The sequence below is a fragment of the Sparus aurata genome, chromosome 10, assembly GCF_900880675.1.
Source record: "Sparus aurata chromosome 10, fSpaAur1.1, whole genome shotgun sequence".
Taxonomy (NCBI): Eukaryota; Metazoa; Chordata; class Actinopteri; order Spariformes; family Sparidae; genus Sparus; species Sparus aurata.
In genome coordinates this window covers 19,332,275-19,354,072 of record NC_044196.1, presented here as the reverse complement: position 1 = coordinate 19,354,072, position 21,798 = coordinate 19,332,275, and the positions used below count along the sequence as shown (strand labels likewise).

The window sequence follows — 21,798 nt, the reverse complement described above, 5'->3', positions numbered from 1 at the left end:
CAGTTTAAAAGAAAATATTGGCTGCATTGTGTAAACTTCATCTCTGATGTTGTGAAATTAATAATGGTTGACACATTTGGCGGAGCACTTTCATGTTTTGTCTACATTTCAGATGGACAAACACACACATATCCATCTTTTGTGGACCTAGAGCTTCCCTGGGGACCAAAACACAACCCCACAGACGCCAGACGCCATCATTCATATGCTCAAGGTCAAGGGTTAGGGTGTGACCTCTGAGGTCAACTGGCAGGCAATGTGTGTTCATCCATGTGGATGTGGCCTGAAACAGATTATACTATTAATAAACACAGCTGTTAATAATCTTCTCTGATGATGTCATAATCATAAATACCCCCCAAAACATATTCATAAATAGTTCGTACTATATCATTACATCAAGATATAAAAAGTGCTAGATTCATTGAGGGCAAGCTTCAATCTGCACCTAATTAAACCATTTTTCACACATCTGTCACCAGGGTGGGTCATCTGCACTCTGACACAGGCCCTGTGTGAATATGAGACTGTGTAGGTGGATTTGCATTTACGCGCACACACTATACACACAGAGCTCCAGGACAGCGCACACAAACAGCAGTGTGAGGGAGAGAGGAGGGATGGGAAGAGGGATTAGGCCTATAAAAAGGTGTCTGGTTTCCCTGCCTGAGGGCTGATAGCAGATATCACAACTCCTCGGAGTGGCTGTACACCTCATTATCAACATCATGCTCCCTCACAGCTTCCACTGGCCTCAATAGCCATGGGCTGTCTCAGTGACACCAAATGTATGATCCCGGCTCTAACCTTTAGCGGAAAACAAGGTGCTTATACATAGAGTTTACCAGGGCAGGCTTATTTTTGAGGCAAATCCAATCAATTGGTCGATGGGGGATAAAAGAAAATCTACATGTCATCTCTAGATTTGTCTAAATCAGCTACAGTCCATCGAGTGCACTCTACTTGGAAGCCTAAATGGGTCTTAAAGCTAATCAAAGTCATACAGCATAACCAAGCAAATGAATTCCTGCAGTTTGACTAGGGGCGTGGTGATAACCACAATATTGACATTAGAGCACGACCGATACTAGAGTTTTGGGCCGATGCCAATATTGAGGAGGGAGAAGGAAATTCCGCTGAAGATATATCAGCTAATATACACATATTTTTTGCAATGATCCCTTAAATTTGGTGATCAAAAACATGTGACAACGAGATGTAACAGAGGTGGGATATTTTCACAGTTTGACTATAAATCGTATTGTCCAAATTTAAATCAGTGCACTGAAACTTTAGACGTCACTAGGTATTCAATAATCATGAATAAAACAAAGCGTCTTCGGCTGCATTATCAGCGTTTCACACACCTAGACTTGACTTGGGCGGGCGGCACCCAAGTGTATTTGGTAACCAATTTTAGCATTTCATACTTTTAATTGTTTTTTATCTGCCCAAGATGGAACGATGCCATCCGTGATCTGCCTTTGCTCTTCCCTTCCGTCTACTGTCAATCACACATGCTATGCAGAGATAGAAACGCTCTCTGATATAAGATGTTCATCTACAACTACGCCTACGTATGCCATTGTTTTGTACAATCTTGTAAGTGTGCCTGGTTGTTGTGATGCCGTTTGGTGTGCGTTGGTTTTGAACGGCTTCCTTGACACACGGCTCACCTGCTGTTGCGACAACTGAATCGCGGGTGAAAAAGTGCTTCTAAGTTGACTTTAGATAACGTGGTGTTGTCGAAAAAGCAGACAGGAGAGAGAAACAGAAAAGCGAGGCAAGCCAGAATGCATGCATTAAAGTAGACAATTAAAGTAACAAGTACTGCAGGCAAACTCCTACAGCGATTCTGAAGAAAGATTGCGGTGAAATACGAAAACCATTAATACTGAAATACAGAGGTTACAAGTAAATACAATATAATTGAAGCAATTTGTGTTGTCCCAGTGTTCAGGTGACTTCGCCACTCAGAAAACAAGAACAATCAAAAAGACGTTTTCAAAGTATCTTTAAAAAAAACAAGCATGAATCTCAAAATGTATGGATTATTTCACAGAAACAAAGACAGCAGTCTAGTCAGTGGTGCGTTCAGGTGCAGAAGGTACTCATGTTGATGTGTGCGACGGAGGGAGCTGACAGCCACCTTTTGTACAGCTGACATGAACTTACACCTGTCAACAAGCTTATTGATATTCACCAGACACAATAAGCAAAGCAAAATAATGGTCTGGCATTGACAAGCTAACCTGTTATCGAGCTCAAAAAAGACTTCTGAGAAGTACCAACTCATGCCTGGGAGCTTTATTTCGTGAAGTCCTGCCAACATTCAGCACTACCTGAAAGACACGAACAGGCTGGGATCGAGACACTGTGCTCCTTGTTATAGTTACCTGCGTATGGCGTAATTTCAAAACTTTCAAGACCGGACAGAGTAAAAAATGGGTGGAAATAACATGTCTCACCAGGCAAGTGAATGTGTTTGTGTGGAAGGGACTAAGTGAGAGAAATTTGGAAATGTGTGCCCGCTGGCTACATTTGCTCTGGCAGCCTGTTGAAAAAAAATACCTGCATACTGATGTCACAACCCCAACACACACTGTTACGCAGTTAGAACACACACCAACCATGAACAGCAGACTTTTCCTTTAACTCATAGGCTCACTTCCTCAGCAGCACCCTGCCATGCTGTGTGTGGCCTGCAGCGAGGGTATTACGCACACATCCTTCAGGCACGTATTTAATCATTGAGAAAAAACTGTCGCAGTGAAGGTGGGCCAAGTTTGGGCAGTAAACTCGTATCCTAAGTCAACCCTGGACAAGGGCTTCAAAGAGGGGGTGGAGGCTAGAGGGACGATGTGAGGGACTTAAATTGGGGGAAGACAAGTGGACAGAAAGTCTCCCAGACAACAGAGAGATGTGGAGGCTCGCTCTGTGTGCTTGGCACTGCTGCCCGGCATGTGCCACCGTCCATGCCAACAATGGCAGCAGCCAACTAGGAGTGGTGAGGGCAGAGTCACTACAAATATATGGAGCTATGAAGCAACCACAACTATCCACAAGGAAAGGGAGAGGATACACGAGCAAGAAAACAGAGGAAGATCAATAAAGGACCAATGTGTGGGTTGAGTGTCTTACTGGATTTACAATAAACTACATGGATCTGAAAGTAAAAGCAGTGTCGTGGGCCACATACTGTCACATGAAAGGGCACAGCGCATGATTGTGGCTACATGACTAATTTTAGTTATTCGTGTGTGCCTTGAATTTTAGGGGGAGTCCATTCCCTTTCTTGAAGGCAGTTCTATTTACATGCTCTTTACACCATCTAAGTCAAATAAATGTAAAATCAATTTGGAGAGCATCAAAAGTAACTAAATGACAGATTTAATGGTTGTTATTAGTCACTAGTGAACTTCTTCAGCACGTTTTCAGTTGTTTGCTCACATATATGGTAATAATAATGGTCCAAAATGATGTGAAACTGCATTTTTTTTAAATAATGAAATGTACTATTTCCCTACATTTTCGGGAAGCCCCCCCTAAACCCAAATTATTGCGCCTAAGAAACCTAGGAACACTGGATGTGAAATACGGCTTTACTATGTCACACATGCCCTTGCTTGGCCCTTTTTCCTTACGTCCAAATAACACCCAAATGCCTTTGTTTTGTAAGCAGGCAAACCACTGACCAATGTGTGGGTTGAATGAGTCAAGCACGGCTTTAAGCGTTTAAAAAGAATTTCTACTTTCAACATCTCCCCTAACATTAAGCCACTCTGATTGCCATCCTAAAAGAGAAGGGCAAAATGAAACAAAAAAAAAAAAAATTAAGGAAGATGTGATCTGAATCATTAAGGGTCTTGAACATTATCTTTTAGAATTTAATGTTGCATGAGCAGATAGGAGCCCAAACAGAGAGAACTTAGTTGATGGAGTTAACTGACTACTGATGAGCTGTCCGACCCTCAAGGCTGACTGACTGCAGATGGCAGAGGTCTGGTAGCTGCCCTGAGATGCCCCGCTGGAGGCAGAATCAAGGGCAGGGCTCAATGGTGTGTGTGTGTGTGTGTGTGTGTGTGTGTGTGTGTGTGTGTGTGTGTGTCTGTCTCTAGAGTTGGGTGGGTCACATCAGTCTGCACTTGCAAGTGCCTCCATACACAAATACACACACACACACACACACACACACACACACACACACACACACACACACACAGGGCACCAGCTCCATCTGTCTTTGACATGGGAGAGCTTAATGACAGAGGCAGAAAAGCCAAAGAAAAGGCCTCCTCGTTCTGTCTCCCTCTCCCTCCCTCCCTCCCTCCCTTAATTTTCCTTCCATCCGTCTCTCCCCCTCTTGACCGCACACTCCGACATCAATGCTCCATATGGAGCTCTCTGGACAGACTTTTAAAACTCGTCTTGGCCTGGCACACAATCAATAAGACATCGAGACGTACACTCACTTGCACATCAACGGTACACATTAACGAGTGTAATCTGGCGCTCAGGCTGGAACATACTCTTTTGCACATACAACATGTCGTGAACACAACATAATGAAATTTCCAGTGTGCGCTGTGGAGCCAACCTGCACTCACACACATATAACGCCCTCCCCTGATGCCTGTTCTATCTTTAATGAAGTCTCCTTTGTGAATCCTGCAGGTCTGACTGTTTTCTCTATACTGCGTGCCACCTGGCTCCATTCAATTCTCAGATAACATGTGTCCTCAATCAAGATAGTCCGACATGTCTGACCAGACGCAGTGGATCCGCAAAGAGGTCATCGCTGAACTTATTTGCCTCAATGAAAAAAATTCAATAGAGAACAAGGTATTACTGAACACAAGGTAAAAATCACCTCACCCCGGTCTGACAGAGCTTGAGCTCTGGGCCATGAATGTAGAGTCCATGAGTGTTTTCTGTTCAGGCAGACAGACGATAGAGGAAACACAAGACATGTATTGCATCATCACACCTCCAACAGGTTGAGACACACAGCAAAGGAACCTCTTCAGATACCAAAAGTGTGATTGTGGTTTACATGAGAGTGAAATTAAGGATGTTCAGATACCAGTATACGAATGCCTCTGCTACCACCTAAAATGTTGAAATCACTATTGCCCTCGTCCCTGTCACAATTCAGTAACACGTAATTTATAAGAGGTCTGCACGTACTAAACTCGACGAGTCAGTATCAGGAAGGAAAAATGCTATTTTGAGTCACTTAGTGAACATTTTACACTTATATCTTTCTTTCTTTACACGTGAGTCAGATCCCCGTTGATATCGTCTTATTATTGTGATATGAGACTCCCAACAAATAGGGGCAGCATATCACAAGAGTAACCGCGAACCGCTACCAACTGTTTTCATTTTATACATCCACGACTGTAGCTCCTGTTAGCTTATCAGCTCATTTGTTGTGCAGTTAGCCAGACCACAAGGGGCTAGCTGGATTGCACGCAAACTTCAGTAGAAGTAGCAGTCTCATCCTTGCACAATCTCTCTTTTTAGGACTATAATAAACATGAGTTTTGCTGTCCAATCTTGTCAGAGTGCAGTTACAACATGTCTGTACACACAGAAAAAGAAAGTCATCAGTCTGTGTTGGGCTGAAAGTGTATCTAATCAAGAGACAATCCAACCACAACAGTATTTAGTTTAAGGACAAGTTAAACAAAAGTACCTTCTGGAAAACACAAACTTCTTGAACCACTACGTCCTGAACAGCTGGCTATTGCAAGTCCACTCACTCACATTAGAAGTGTAAAAAGATTGGAAGAACCAGACAACGTCACATGGGCTTTTCTAAGTAAACACAGCCGCAGGAGACACAGAACAGAACATTTTCAGGCCAAGCGCAAAGACACAGAAAAGTGATCTCACGTAATTAGACATTCATAACAAAAAACTGCACCGAGGTGACAAGTGTGACTGTAGCAAAAGAGCCACACAGAAACGCTGGGGTTTAGGGTTGAGACGGGTCATGTGCTCTAGGGAAACTGTCAGGAGAGCGGAGCGAGGGACGAGGCGAGGGAGCCTTGAACCCTGAATGAACCACCCTTTCCCGCTCCCCTTTCCCCGCTTCTCACTCTCTGCTGAGCTGATGACTCACTGCTGGAACGAGAGAGGGAACCCAGGGGGAAAGGATTGTAAGTTGTCGAGATCGACCGCAGCAGCACTACTGTAGCTTGTGCTCTTGTGCACAACAGCCGACAATGAGGGGGCAGGTAATGTTTCTGGTAAAGGATATGATAACCACACTGGCTGCTGTGAGGATCAAACTCGAGGCCTTCACTCTGTTTGCACACATTTGTTTGCAAAACACATGGCTGACCACAAGTCAACAAGTGTCAACCAATGATTCCCTTTTATAAACCATGTGTTGATGCACCTTTGCCTTGCGAAAGCTCAGTGGCTTTTTCTTGCCCTTCTGGAGGGTACAAAGAAACTGCTCTGCACTCAAACTTCTTAGTTTGCAGAGCAATCTATCCAATCCTTGTCAAACTCTTGGATCTCAAGCTAAAAATTGGCACAGAGGAAGAAAATTAATCAGCGGCTATAATGAAAACAAATTCATCACCTCTTCCAGATAGCGTGAGGATGTTGCCGTTTCTTCTTGTGATGATTAATTGAATTTCTTTGGATTCTGATCTTTTGGTTGAAAAAAACTAAACAAAAAACAAGCAGCTGAAGCCCCAACACACTGTTGTGTCCATGAAAATGTCAGAAAGTAGTGAAAAATGTCCATCACAATCGCTTAAACTAGAATGGCATTCAGCAGAGCAGACATACCTCCGTAGAAGTCCACTCAATCAGTGTGTTTACATGACACTTGAGAAAACCAAATTATTGGGTTAGTCAGACTATGATCGGATTTTTAAGATGCATGTATACACCTTAGTGACTAAAACTGCACCGGATTGGATCTCTCATAATCGGATTAAAACACAGAGATTATTCGATTGATAGTCGCATTACTCGTGCATGTATACGTTCTTATCAGATTGGATTCGGATTTTGCGTTCTGCGCAGGCTCGAGATTTTTTCCCAGGGCCGTGAGCCGGAAGTAGAAGGACGGCGGCGGCGGTGTTTTTCCTCCGAAATAACCGCAAGCAAGAGCGCCATTGTGCATCTAGTTTGTGTAATTATCATGTACACCATATACGAAATGTACAAAGATGTAGCTTCGTCTCGCTCTTTGTACGCCATCTTTCTCGAATGCCGAGGCAGAGTTTGTTGTTGCTGGTGATGTAAAGAGGTCAGTCGGAGGTGGCTCTATTACCACTAGTTGAAATAGGTACAGCGCCGCCCATAGTACCGGGGTATGACATGCTTCGGCCAATAATTCGATTTTCTCAGTGGCATGTATACTCGGACATTTGCAGTTGTCCAATTGAGTAGCACAGTCAAACTATGGCTGAAATCCGACTATGCTGTGCTTGTAAACGTACTGAGTGATAATAGACTCCCAAATACACCTAATATTTTTCATTGTTGAAATTAGTCCTTTCTTGCAATGTTACAGAAAGAAAACACATTACTGGATCTGTCCCTTTATCCGGATGCACACCAAAAGTCAATGGGGTCTACTGTCGACTGAGACCCATCCTTCTTTTCAAGTTTCATAGACATCTGTTCAGTAGTTTTGTAGTCCTGCTGACAAACCACCCACCAAACAGACAGAAGTGCAAACATTACCTGCTTGTACATGGTCCACGTACACCACTGCCAGCTAATAGGGCCCAAGGCTAACTGAGCTAACCTACTATTGGCATATAGTCGCTACAGCTACAGAGTAAGAGCAAAGAGTGTAAAGAGTTGCAGTTAGCAGCTTTGCTACACCACATATTTTTGGAGCTACCTTAAACATATCATACATGTTACATCTCAAATAAGCAGAAGTATGTTGCCGTCTTTATTTAAATTCTCCTATTATACTCGTAAACACGACAAGGAGATGATCTTAAGCTTTATTCCACAAAGCTCAGAGCAGTTAGCTTCACTGGGGCCGTTGGGGTTTGAGTGCATTAGCAGGGCAGATGCTTGTCATCACAACTCTCCTTGTTGAAAGGTGGCCTTCCTACTCACTATGCAACCCTGTTGCCTCCTTACTGAATTTCACTCTCATTTATTTTCCACCGGCACTGATCACACTGCCCAGACCAGTTCTTGTATTTGTGCCTTGATTAACTCATACTAAAGCAACTCTTGATGAGTCAATATTCTTCACCGAAGCCGCCGACAACCTCAGCACCCAGGTGTTTCATATCATGCAGCCATTTGAATAGTGAATAGGTTTGTCGGGAACTTTTCTTCATCATCCAACTAGTAAGTTGGCCTTGAGACTACAATGCTGCAACCTTTTATTTACTGATGAATCAAGCAAATATGTTCTCAATTTTGTCTGAGAAATGTCTGTCATGATTTCCTAGAGCGAAAAAAAGGCATCGAACTATTCAAAACCCAAATCACATTCAATTCATTGAGTAAGAAAAACAGCAAATATTTACATGTAAAAAGTCAGAACGTGAAATTTTGCCAATTTTGCTTTGGAATAAAAAGATGGCGAGTTAATTGAGTATCTAAGTAGTTGCTTAATAGTTTTATGTCATCACCAAATTGATCATTCAAGTAATTGTTTTAGCTTAATTCAGTGCAGTCTTTTCTTGATTAACTGTTCGGTCGTGTCCAACATCCCAGATTAAAAAAGGTGCAAATTTTTGATCAGGTTAAAATGTGTGACAAACAGCATTGGAATAAGGTACTGTGGTGCCGCAGAGATGCCCTTGCCTACAAATCTTGTTGTCCAGATGTAAGAAAACAACACACGTTTATCTGGCTCAAACACAAATAAATGCCTAGTTCTTTCTGTGACAATGAAAACTGTAATGAATAACTGATCATTCCATCTTGCAAATTACATTTAAACACATCTTGCAGCCCTCGCTTTGGTTTTAAATGTCTTGTTTTGTTCAACCAACTTTCCAAAACCAAAAGATAATTGGAAACAATGATATAAGATAGAGAAAAGCAGCCAATCTTCACAATTGGAGGGGCTAAAACCAGAAAAAAACATTGAAATGAATAGCAGGTTATCAAAAAACTTGCCAGTTAATCGATTAAATAGCTAGTCATTTCAGCTCTACAACTATATGATTGGATCTTTCCAGCATACAAGCTTTAATTATAAAAATGGGACTGTCGAAAACGAGCCACAGTCTCTCTGGACATCTATCAGCTCAGGCAAACTAACCACTGTCATGCCCTGCCCTTGCCTCAAAACCACTCAAAGGACCGGCTGCACTGCAACAAGAGAAAAAAATAGAATTCCTGGCAGAAACAGAGAGCGACACACACACACACACATCCACCCACACGCACACACACACACACACACACACACACACACACACACACACACACACACACACACACACACACACAGAAAGAGAGAGACCTGACCTTTAGCCCACATGCTGTGAGATGATCCTCAGCAAACCAAACCAAATGTAGAGACCGCGACACACTTTTTGTGTGTGTGTGTGTGTGTGTGTGTGTGTGTGTGTGTGTGTGTGTGTGTGTGTGTGTGTGTGTGTGTAGTTCAGCATCGACTTTGTTAGCTCAGGGCTGCTGTCTGGTTTCACTGTTGTTGTCGTGGTGGGGAAGGAGGGCTGTTGTTCCTGCTACATGTTCCTCTTCAAAACATGCCGTCTTTCTAAAATAGTTTACTCAGTCATTAACAAGATGTGAGACAAGAGATGGTTTCCTAAATTCCAACCACACACACCAATTTGTCTTGAACCTAGAATGCTTTCAAAAGTAAAATCTGTTAGACTCTCATGCTGGGAGGTGAATAAAAAAAAACACCAGTTGGTAAATTATGGCAAATCTGGGCTCATTTGTCTACAGACGCTTAGGCGAGTTGGGGTTGAGGTTAGAATATTTGAGGTCCAATTCTAATAAACCCAGCAGGGTGATAAATAGAGAGACTTTGCTGGTGACTTATTAGGATAAACCAACAAGTTAGTTTCCTTCCATGAGCTCATGTGAAACCTCACGTACATTCTTGATCAGTGCTTCCAACATGATGGCAACGGTAAAGAACATCGAGCTATAGCCACAAGTGCAAGATGATCAACCACAACATGAACAACCCGGCTCTTCGGGGAAAAAAAAAAGCATTGTTTCCTCAACCACAATCAATAGACCGTTCCACAAAATGACACACATGTCTATTACTTCATTGTGATTCTAAAGCAAAGGCCAAAGCCTCCTGACGTCAACAGCCACAGGAATGCCACCAGGTGGATTCTTCAGCAAAACTCTCCGGCAGCCTTAGTTAAACAACCAGACAATGCAAAGAAACAATTGGAGATAACACTGTGCCTTTCCTGGAATCCCAACCCCTCTCTCGCTCTTTGTTCTTTTCTGGAATATTTTCCTGACACTTGATAACTCCTTTTCATGCCCTTCTCGCTCTTTCTCAAAACCTCTCACTTTCAGAGGGTTGATGCAGGCTGCTAGTCTCCCCCTGGATGCAATCACTTGCCTTAGAAAACGCCAAAGTGAAGGATGGCTTGCAGAAATCATGGGCTGGAGCATAGTCTGCAACTAACCATTATTTTCATTAGCTTGAGACTGATAATTGCAACAATATTGTTGGGATAACAATTGGTACTTGAATAAAATATGAACCCCTATATAATTATAACATCAAGAGCCAAACTGATACTTGGTTTTTTGGGGCCAATACCAATTGGGAGGAAGTATAGAATTCCAATAACAATATTGATATATTGGCCAATTCACAGACACGTTTTTTACCAAATACTCTTTAAATTTCATCATCAAATCTTTGTGATAAAGAAATGTAATGGAGGCAGGATATTTTGGAGTTTCAATGGACTAGTGCAGTGCCCGTAGGAAATATGTATTCCTATAGAAAAGTGGGAGGTTAAGTAGCTTTTTCATGGATGGCCAAATGACGCTGTGTTTGAAGGTGAGACATCAGGGATATTTAGGCTTGTTGTGAAATCCGATATTCCAGGATATAATTGCCAGTTTTTGACTATTTTTGATTTTGCCATTATATTTCACCTTAACAACTAATTACTGTACAGTTATTTTTTCATTTTGACAAACTGTTATAACACAGTGGACCTTAAATCACAAAAAACATCAAATCTGAGTAGATAAAATTGAGATATTTTACTGTGAAAACCACAAATATGTTTAATGAACTATTTTTATTACGTATAATGCAAATATATAAATTGCTGTTTGCTAAAAAAAAATTGAAATTTACAAAGTTATACGTAGTGATATGTTTCCCCCAGCTCCTTCCTGCCACCGTCACTGTCCCTCCGACAACTTCCCCCTGTTGCTAGCAGCTAGCTACACATGAACATCCACAGTTTGTTGTCCTTGCGTGTCCGGATCTCCTCAGACCCGAACAGACTCGGCCCGGACTCGTTCAGTCTCATAAATCCACAACAGTCAGTTTAGATACACAGAACGGGACCGAACCGCCGGCAAAATCCCGGTCTAGCTCGCGCCCTGCAGCTATAAATCTGCTTGTTTCTTAAGGTGGGTGGTGACGGTGGGCTCTGCAGTGATTGGCTCTGGTGCGCACGTGGCTACAGTGTGCAGTGATTGGCTCTGGTGCGCACTTGACTATGTAGGCTATGGTTAGCAATGCTAGCGGAACTCGTAAAGCATTTCTGAAATAATTCATTCACGGTATCATTGTAGTCCAAACAAATCCGACGTTGCACACCCTTGAACCAAGCAGCAGCCATGATGAAACTCTCAGGTCAGTCTGATCCTGATCCGCAGAGATATTTGAGGCACACACACACACACACACACACACACACACACACACACACACAGACAGACAGACAGACAGACAGACAGACAGAGATTCCTTGCTTTTATAGAGATGAGTAGTGTCCTGAAACACTAAACTTACTGGGAAACACAATAATTAAATTACCCTCTGCATTAAAATTTCTTCCGCTATCAAAAAAAAAAAAGCTTCATATTGGCACATATCGAACATATACACCAATACAGATATATCTGTGATAGGCAAATACTGGCCAACTTGTCGGCCTCTACACGATATAAGGATAGAGTCAATATATAGTGCCATATCATGATAACGATATACATATTTCCCAGACCACAAATTCCTACTTTTGTGAAACAAACATATGGCATTAGATTTGTCTTGCTTGTGCAATAAAACAAGCTCGCCAGCAATTCATATTATTTCACAAGCTTAGATTAATCTTTACATACAAATACTCATATCCAACAACCGAAGGTTGTACAGGCATTTGTGAGCAAGAAACAAAATGTAGGGAAAGGCAAATCGTATCATAATAACATTGCACAGAATCTGCATGATGTAGCCTACAATCTATTTGACAATGTACTGCTAAAAAGTCTGATTAAAATACCTGCACTGATGCGTTCAGTTCTAAAAAAGTCAATAAAATAGCTATAATGATCTCAGTTCAAAGGCTTGCAAGGATCAATTAGCAGCAGAAGATGACGTCATGTCTTCATCAATTACAAACCATTTACCCAAAGAGGATGAGCAACTGCTCTGTGGTCTCAGCAGACTTTATATGATGCCACTATGAGTCCCAAGGTTACAACAGTATTTCGGTCAGGGAGGTTTACTACAGGCTGGCTCGCTGCTTGCCACTCCCTCCTTATCTAATACAGTAATAGTGGCAGTTGCTTACAGCCATGGGAGGTGGCTTCGTTAGGGGCTTTCCCAACACGGGAGAACCTGTGTATATTTGCAACCTTTCTCTGATGGGATGAAGAAGTGGCTCTGTATGGTCGTTGGAGAACAGACTGAATGAAAAAAGCAGCGAGACCATTGAACAATGCTTCTGGGCCCTCAGTACCACAGATGAGAACAACAAAGCAACTATTTGGGCCAACAGGATAAGAAAATAAAGCTTTTCTCTTTACGCATGGCTCTCTGGTGAATTCTCCTGGAAGCTTAGAGCAGCATATTCTCATCTTATACAATACATCACAGGCCTGGCATCAGTAATAGACAGCTTCAAAATACAGACCTCCTTCTGACATCCCTGTGGAGAAAAAAAATGACATGAAGAAAAACAAAGGAGAGAGACAGAGAAACAAACACATAAGTGTCAATACTGTTCACATTGGCTTCCTCTGAATTTCAGCTGCTCCACCATAGGAAGTAGGTAAGAGTTTGCTCACTGAAGCTGAATGAAAGCAAACAGGAGTCAGACAGGGGGAACTGGTTCATGTTTTCTGAATGAAACATCCTGAATGTGGAGGGACAGCGGGGGCAAAAGCTGCTGACACAGTAGAAACCACCATTCCCTTGGCGAAGCTGTAATCGCTACAAACAGCAAAGGAACAGGGGCAGGGAAAGGCGAACGCTGGGGCTGAGGAAACTCTCTTGGAGGAGAGTGGGCGCGAGAAAAGACGCCTTACCACTCCAAAACAAGAGTCAGCGGATAGGTACGTACTTCCACCGCCTGTCACATTTGCCTCGCGTTAGCTTTCCGTCTCTCTTGTCTTAGCTAAGCAGGAAGCAGATGCCAACATCAACACCGAGAAGACTTGGGCCTCTATCAAACATGACGCCAGGGCTGTTTTCAAAACCACACTGGCTTTAGATTTACATCAGAATGTTCCGATCCCATCCTCGCCGAAGCAAACAGCAGCAAGATTTTTTGGAAGACCAAGAGAAAAAAGTATGAGCTCAGGCTAATGCATTCCAAGTCTTGCACAAGTAAATAAATGCCCCATTGTCGTGGCTTTTGTACAAGAAATCCAAACCCTTTATTAGGCCCACGGCTTGGAGACATTAGGCAAAACAAGCCCTTCAACAGATAATTTTTTACCATTTTCCTTCCTGAACTGATTTTCAATACCTGCACCTTATGTATTGGCCAATAACAACTGTATACTACTCATCCTGTATGGATGGTTTGTCACGGATGTGCCTGAAGTTACACTATTTTGCTCACAGTTCATGGATATTGGCTAGTTGTGCAGAGAAAAAAAACTTGAGGTTGCATACGAGACGCTGCTTGGAACTAAAACTGCATGATGGTAGATTAATGTTTTTGGTGATTGAAAGGAAATTATTTGTCAACCAGTTTGATAATCCTCTAAGCATTACAGTCATGTAATGACTGTAATGCAAGCGAAATTCATCCAAGCGAAAACGTCAAACATTTGCTCTCATTAATTATAGCAAATTATAGTAAATAAAGAGCCTTGAACTGTTGGTTGGACAAAAGAAGCAATTTGAAGTCACAGATTTCAGCATGGTAGGAGGTATCACAGGCATCACTGATACAAACCTAACCTGGAGATCCAAGATTATTGGCCTGGCCTGGCCGATTGTCGGATCCAATATTAAGCTTTTTTTTTTTTGGACGACAACAACGGAATTGAAATATTCTCCATCCAATGTGATTCTGCAAAAGTAACTTGTAACTTAAGTTATCAAAAAAGGTAACGGAGTGAAAAGCACAATATTTGCCCTCAGACTGTATGAAGGCCGGCTGGGTCAACAAGTAGACCCAATGACTCTGTAATGACACATCCACAGAGAGTGTAGAGCCTGCAACTCCCCTACAAAAAATCATATTGCGAATATTTTGACAGATATTGTGATTGCGATACAATTCATGTTCCGTGGGAATGATTATTTTTCCATCACAACTTCAATTTCAAAAGTTAACATTTGAAGTTAACTACTCAAATGTGATGGGTTTCATCTGTTGGGGTCTTCACTAACAACAGGACCTGTGGGCCAGGGCGTCCCTGCAGCACCATACAGTACATGTATTGCTGCTTTGTCACAGATTTTCGCTTTGTTGTTTTGCAGCTTACAATTTGCATATTGCTTTTGGCCACATTTAAATTGTGATCGTACTTGGATGAATTGTGCCACCCTAGCTAAGAATAAGCAGGAAGGAGGCAGATGTGCTATGATGGTATATCTGGTTTGTGCACACTTGAGCACGTGGCTGAGGACCAAGAACGGGGAGTGCCAAGCTGGCGGAGATCCAAGCCAAATTACGCAAAAATGTGCATTTCTATCCCCTTGGGTGTCTCCTGTGGTTGTTCCCCTGAGACAGACAGACGCACACAAACAGGCTGAATGGGGAAACAAGAGAACGAAGACACTGAGTCAACCAGGGCGTGTGGTGCTGTAAGAGGCCCCATCAGCACTCGACCAAACAAGTCAAATCTGAACCCTGAATGAAACTGTAGGCTTCGGGGGATATTTCAATCATGTGAAGTAATGGATATGCATGAACTCCCAAAACAATAGGCTACTGTAAGCATGAGAATAAATCCCCCTAAAGATGTCTGGCCGTGGCGCATTTGCTTTGGTGCTTTGCCTGCGACTTCTGTACAGCTTCCCCCTGGCCTGTACACCCCCTACCCAACCCTCCCACGTACACACCACACACTTTGAAGATTTTCATAGCTCTGGGTGGATACAGCAAAGCTTTGGGGGCTGCAGGATACTGAGGTGACACACAGATCAGGTGGCTTGTATCATCTCTGTCGTTAACCTATCCATCAGTCTTGCAGCCTAGGTAGCAGAGTGTGTGTGTGTGTGTGTGTGTGTGTGTGTGTGTGTGTGTGTGTGTGTGTGTGTGTGTGTGTGTGTGTGTGTGTGTGTGTGTGTGGACATGGGGCTGCTGCTTTGAGGGGCGGGGGGCCGGGGTGCCTTTTAACTCTAGCCCGAGCCTTTGCCACCATAAAGGTCAGCGCTTCGACATCTGCTGCTCTCTCTGAACCTCTCCTTTCATAAAGGGAAGCAGGGAAGAGGAGAGGACCCTGGGGAATGGATGCACGTGCACACACATACACAAACACACGCAGATCAACTTTTATGTAGGGGTACACACACACACTATTTCACCTTCAACCCAGTCGCAGAGCTCAAACCACGCACTCATTTGCTCCTGCTAACAAATGCAAGAACACAAGGTTTGCGCCTCAAAGACAGGCTCAGTGGTATCATTACACCAGCACGGAGACGCTTGGCTTTTGGCCTGAAAGACTCTATCGTTTTTTTTTTTGGCAGAGGGATGGAAGGGGGGGGGCGAGCTAAATGGAATCCCGTCCCCCAGGGGCACAGCAAAGGCAGAGCCGTGTTGAAATAAGTGATTCATGCTTTTATCATCCCAGGTGAACAGTGCTGCTCTTTCAGCTATCAGTTCATCAGTTTTTCTGGCAGAGGGGAGGAGAAATTACGAAAGCAACACTGTCCCCTTTTTTCACTTTTGTTTTTGTGCCTCTCACCTACATGAAGGGAGGTAATCGGGAGGTCTTTTGACAACTGTGTCATTGTGGCAACACATAGTATTCAGAGTAAGACCAAGATATACCAGGGGAAGAACATTTTGAGTTTAATTTGCACATTGTGACAACACACTAGAGTATTACAACAGTTGTCAACTAGAGCTGAAAGGATTAGTCAACTGAGAGAAAATTGTACTCTGGTAATTGATGAATCGTTTGAGACATGTTTTAAGCGAACGTGCCAAACATTTGCTATTGCCAGATTTTCAAAGTTAATATATTCGGCTTCTCTCTGTTCTATATCTTTGGAAACTAAATGAAATGTCATTTAACTGATTGTGACAATAGGCTAGTTGTTGGTGCAGTCCTAATATCATAAATTTCACTAGCCGTGTTATCTGTTTTCAACAATTACATCCAATGCAGCGCTGAAGTGTGGATCCAAAACAGATATTAATATAAAAAGAAGACGTGGGCAGTTAATTAGTAGTTGATGTCTTACTGGTTCGCCTATTATGAAAATTGATTCATCGGTTTTAATATTTGGGGCTAGAAAAATTCCAAATTCTCTCATTCCTGCTTCTTTAATGTGGTTATTTTCTGGTTTCTTCCCTTCTCTATGACAGTACACTCAATGTATGGGCTGTGGCCAAAACATGACATTTGAGGACATCATCTTGGATGTTGAGAGAAGAACACAGATGGACATGTTTCACCTAACATTTTATATAAATTTTAATAAAATTAATCAAAATGAACTGACAATTAAAATAACTGTTAGTTGCAGCACTCAACTTGAGTGTATGTTTGGCTTAAAATGATATTCCTCATTGGATCTAAGGTACATGACACATTGCAAGGATGTCAAAGCGAAGACCACTTTAATATAAGCCATGTAAATCAACTGTAACTGACATGAATTTAAGCCAATGGCTGCTACAAGCTACAAGCTCTTCACAGCCACCTTTAAAGCCTACATGGAGTGTTTGATACTTGAAATGTACAGTGAATTTTGTCCATGCCAGCTCTTTTGGCAATTACAGGAGTAATATATCAAATGGAATGGTAGGCGAACTAAACTACAGCACTTAATAAAGATCAGATTAATTAGTAACTGCCACCAACAGTTGTGCACATCCAGTATCAAACATCAAGAATGGTGTTCGGACACAGAACCCACACTTGATGGTTGATGAATAGATTTCCAGACAGCAAACTAAACTGGGCAGAAATAATAAAACGTTTAACAAACACAGGTCAAATATTTAAAAAACTTTTGAATTTAGTGACAGTGGTCTCAGTATTAGTTACAACTTTTAAATTCAGACAGAAACAGAGAACCACAGCCTCTCTGTAATACTATTACAAGAGGGCCATAATACCATTAACAAGCCCATGGTTGTGAGCCCCTCCCTGTGTAAAGCCAGAACCATTCAAACAGGGGCATGGGGCTGTGGTCGGGATCTGTGATGCCTCCGACCGTTACTGTGAACACGTCCTGCCATCGGCTAAAAAGACCCCTTATGGCACTTTAATTTTCTGTTAAACCTCTCTCGCCCGAGCACACAAACCCACCCCATCTTCCTCTTGCACGCTGACCCCCACTCCCTCTTCCCCCCCCCCCCCCACTCGCAGAAAAACACACAGCCAAACACACAAATCTGGAGATATCATCTGGACAGGTGGCCAGCCACCCAGACCTGACCCGCCTGCCCTCTAGTTTGCTCCCTCCCTCCCTCCCTACCTCCCTCTGCCGACTCCCCCTACAACCCCCCTCCTCAACCGAAATCAGTTCAGGTCTGCTGGAAAGCCCCAAATGAACATGCACAGTGAACCAGCCCACCCCACCCTACCCCACCTCCCTATTCCTACCAACATACACACACCTCCAACAAGCCCAGCAAATGTCTGTCACCCACTGCGCTGTCTGTGGGGATTACAGCCCCTACAACGCAAAACAAAAAAAAACAAAAAAAATAGGTTTATGTCTAGCTAACATGCAGGGAAATCGTTTTTAATCGGGGCTTGCTCCACAGACTGATAAATGGAGTCAAGGAAATCGGCTCACTGGGACACAAACACCAGGTCCAGGCTTATTTATGTTCAATAACATGATCATATTACTGGCGATGCAATGACGTACAAAAAACAAGGCAGCTCTGCTTTACATGAAAGATATCCTTGACATTCTCTATCAATTCAATGGGCAGTTTGAAAATGTTAATAAAGGCAATTTTCCCATTAAAAAGCCCAGGCTGACATTCTTATCACAGATGTATTATCTAGTAGCAATTACTGAACATGAACTAAGCCTAATGAACTCTTTTAATTTGGGGAAATGTATCCATCTCAGAGATACAAAGAACTTTAAATCTAATTCGGAAGAAGCAGCTGGTTATCCAATATTTAGAGCTCATCTGGGGTCGGGGGGACTTTATTTCAAGTTCTCCAGGGCAGAAAATGTCACTTTTATCATCAACAGACTGCAAATGCGACATTAAATCAGATTAGATTTGTTTTTCAGTGGGGATAGGGTTACGCACACAGCATTGAAGGTGTTTATCAGTGAATTTTGTCCAAGGATACACTCCTCGTCTATGGATAACCAGCGGTGGGATCAGGGTTTTCATTAGATATATGTGCTAACAGAGTTTCCACGCAGATCGCTGTGTGAGTAGTAAATACTATTTTTCCAGCACTGTCGTCTGAAGTCATAAAAGTACGTGCGTTTCGCTGTGTGTGGCAGCTCCGGGCTTAAATATTCACAGCAACGCCAAAACTATCCCACGGCGTCCTCGAATTCACTCTACATTTTTGTAAAAAAAAAAAAACAATGCCAAAAAGGATGCCTTGCTCACAAAGCCGCAACGTGTTTCAGTCACATATCGCTAGCTGACGTCCATTATCGGACAGCTAGCTGTGTTAAGTCGTGAACCCAACTCGCACAAACGTGCTGCCCGGCTAAACGGTGGGCACGTTTCGGGAACAAATTCAGCACCATGAATTATACATTTGCTTTCAGTCGGGGGGAAAAGGAGGCGGTGTGTGAGTTTTCAAAACCATGCCCCACTGGTTGTGTTTAGCTCGCTGGCTAGCCCCGCTAGCTAACAGCTCGCCGTTGTCTGGGAAAAAAAAGACCACCGAGGGTGAAGTATCGCTTAGCCGGGGCTAGCTCACAAAAACACTGCAGCAACAGTCAGCTCGGGCAAGTAACGTTCACTGGTCAAAGAAAAAGCACTCGCACGCAAACACACTCAGACAAAGAAATGACTTTCAGCCGCTAGACCAGTAGCCAAAACACTGCAGTGTGCCCAGGCTACAGCACATGGATTAAAATAAGCTGTTTCATGGCAATAACTTGTATTCTCTTCAACTCCGCTCCCCACCACCAGCCCCGAATTTCAGACTCACCCTGTCACAACAGGCGCCATCTTCCACAAACTCTCACCAAAACTCCAATACTCGCGATATCCTTTCTCTCCCACAGCCCAACAATCCGCCGAGACAACAGAAGCAGACTGGAGGTGTAGGGACGAGGGAGACGGAGAGAAAGGGGCTGGGTGAGGAAGACAGAGAAAAAGGGGAGGCGGCGGGTAGCAGCAACAGAGAGAGAGAGAGTGAGCGAAAAGGGCAGACGCCACAACAACAGGCGTGGGAAACTTCGGAGATCGCGCGAGGGTTGGAAAACTCTCACAATAGGCGAGCACAGTGGGAGCGTCCCGTATCGCGAGATGTGCGTGGAGTGGAGTAGTTGTTTATCTTGTGGCGCTGAAATACTATTCCCACGTGTTTACCGGGTAATAAATCACAGCACCGATTGGTTTGGGGGAAAAACGGTAGTGGTTAGGAAATCCTCGGTTTTCCCAGGCTCACACACATTTTGCATTATGCGTTCTGTCTGCTCTAGCGTCTCTGCTGCGTTCAACATTAACAGCTGCATGTAATTACAGCCAAAAGCTGACTTTTATTTTACTTCCCAGTAGTAGTATAGACAACAAGCAGGAGAGGCGATGAGACTGCAAGGACACGCTGACTTTAAATAAGAGGAGGAATTAACGGAGGGTTTCTGCACAGCACATTTACTATTCCCCTGGGTAACATTGCAGTTCCTGTTTAGAATGTGGAAACAATGGTGTGAACACATGTGAATGGGCCATACAGGGCAGATTAGTGCCTTGCCATCACATTGGGGAGCCCCATGACCACCCTCCTCACAGCCCAAACCTCAGCCTCAGTACAAGGGAGGCTATTATTTAGAATGATCATGCTTGGAAATGTGGTATGAGCTTTATTAGCCTTTCCGTTTGTGACTGCCTCGGTTTCTCCTCCAGCCAGATTGCAATTTAAAAAAAAAAAAAAAGTGTGATGTGTTATATCACCCCTACCACAAACGGGTCAGGTCACTCTTGTTTATCTGGGGTGGGGCCCGAAAGCCGTAAACCTTCATGCAGGTCTCTGTGTTGTTGTCTCGACAGCCTTCATTTAAATATGTTTGGCAATCTTTGTTAACCTTACAAGTGACTTCTAGTGGGAGCTTTTCCAACTTGAAGATAAAAGTGAAGGCTTCTGAGACCACACTGACGGCAAGTCAACACTCTCATTTGTTAGATGTTTTGTGTGTGTGTGTGTGTGTGTGTGTGCGTGCGTGCATTGTGCCTGTGGCTGTTTTTTATGGAAAAAGTTGCAGTTGGATGAATTAAACTGACTAAAAAAGACAAACACAAAACAAAGATTTGGTGGAGTTGCCACAATGTTTAAATGGATTGAATAATTCAAACTACAGGCTTAGTTGTTTTATTCTGGAAATATGTGGGTGCAACTATTTAAAGCACGGATGATCCATGATACAGGTATAGAGGACACCAAAACCCCAAATATTGAAATATCCTCAAAATGCTACATAGCTCTGCTAAAATTAGCAACTACATATCGCTGTCCGAAACAGCAAATACAATCATAATCCTTACTCAATTTAACAAATCGGCATTAGTATTGCTACTTGTTCTAGTATAAGTAGTACTTCTTGTTCAGTGTACTACAGTTGTGCCTGTGGTTTGTCCCAGTGGTGTTGCCGTAGTGTTACCCCAGCACAAGCCTGTCAATTGTGGGAGTTTTTCTTAGGTGTGAAAATAGCCTTTTTTATTTATGCTTATTGTCGCGCAATGCTACGCGAAATTCCTGTCCGAGCGTAAGCTAGCTACCACACATACTGCGAATTAGCTAGCACAGGGGTCTTCAGTGTTTTTTAGGACAAGGAGCCCTTAGCTAATAGAGAGATGGAGTTTGGGCTTCTACTACGGTGGTAGTACTACTATGGTATAAAATTCTGCATATTAAACTCAGCCTACGATAATGTACAGGGTGGCCTGTAATGCAGTGTACAAGTCGGCAGCAGGTGTAGCATGGCCAATGTAATCCGCGTTAGCTTCCCCCGTCTCCCAATTTCTTCAG

General features: G+C 43.0%; 1 protein-coding gene across 1 annotated transcript in view; it reads right to left on the bottom strand.

Annotated features, from left to right (window-relative positions):
- rbpjb (recombination signal binding protein for immunoglobulin kappa J region b) overlaps positions 1 to 19,995 on the bottom strand; it is a 49,318-nt gene extending 29,323 nt beyond the window's left edge. Inside the window, exon 1 of the mRNA XM_030431504.1 lies at positions 19,759 to 19,995. Coding sequence (XP_030287364.1) covers positions 19,759 to 19,778 — 20 coding nt within the window. The 5' untranslated portion in view covers positions 19,779 to 19,995. The remainder of the gene's footprint in view (positions 1 to 19,758) is intronic.
- Between the last annotated feature and the right edge of the window lie 1,803 nt (positions 19,996 to 21,798).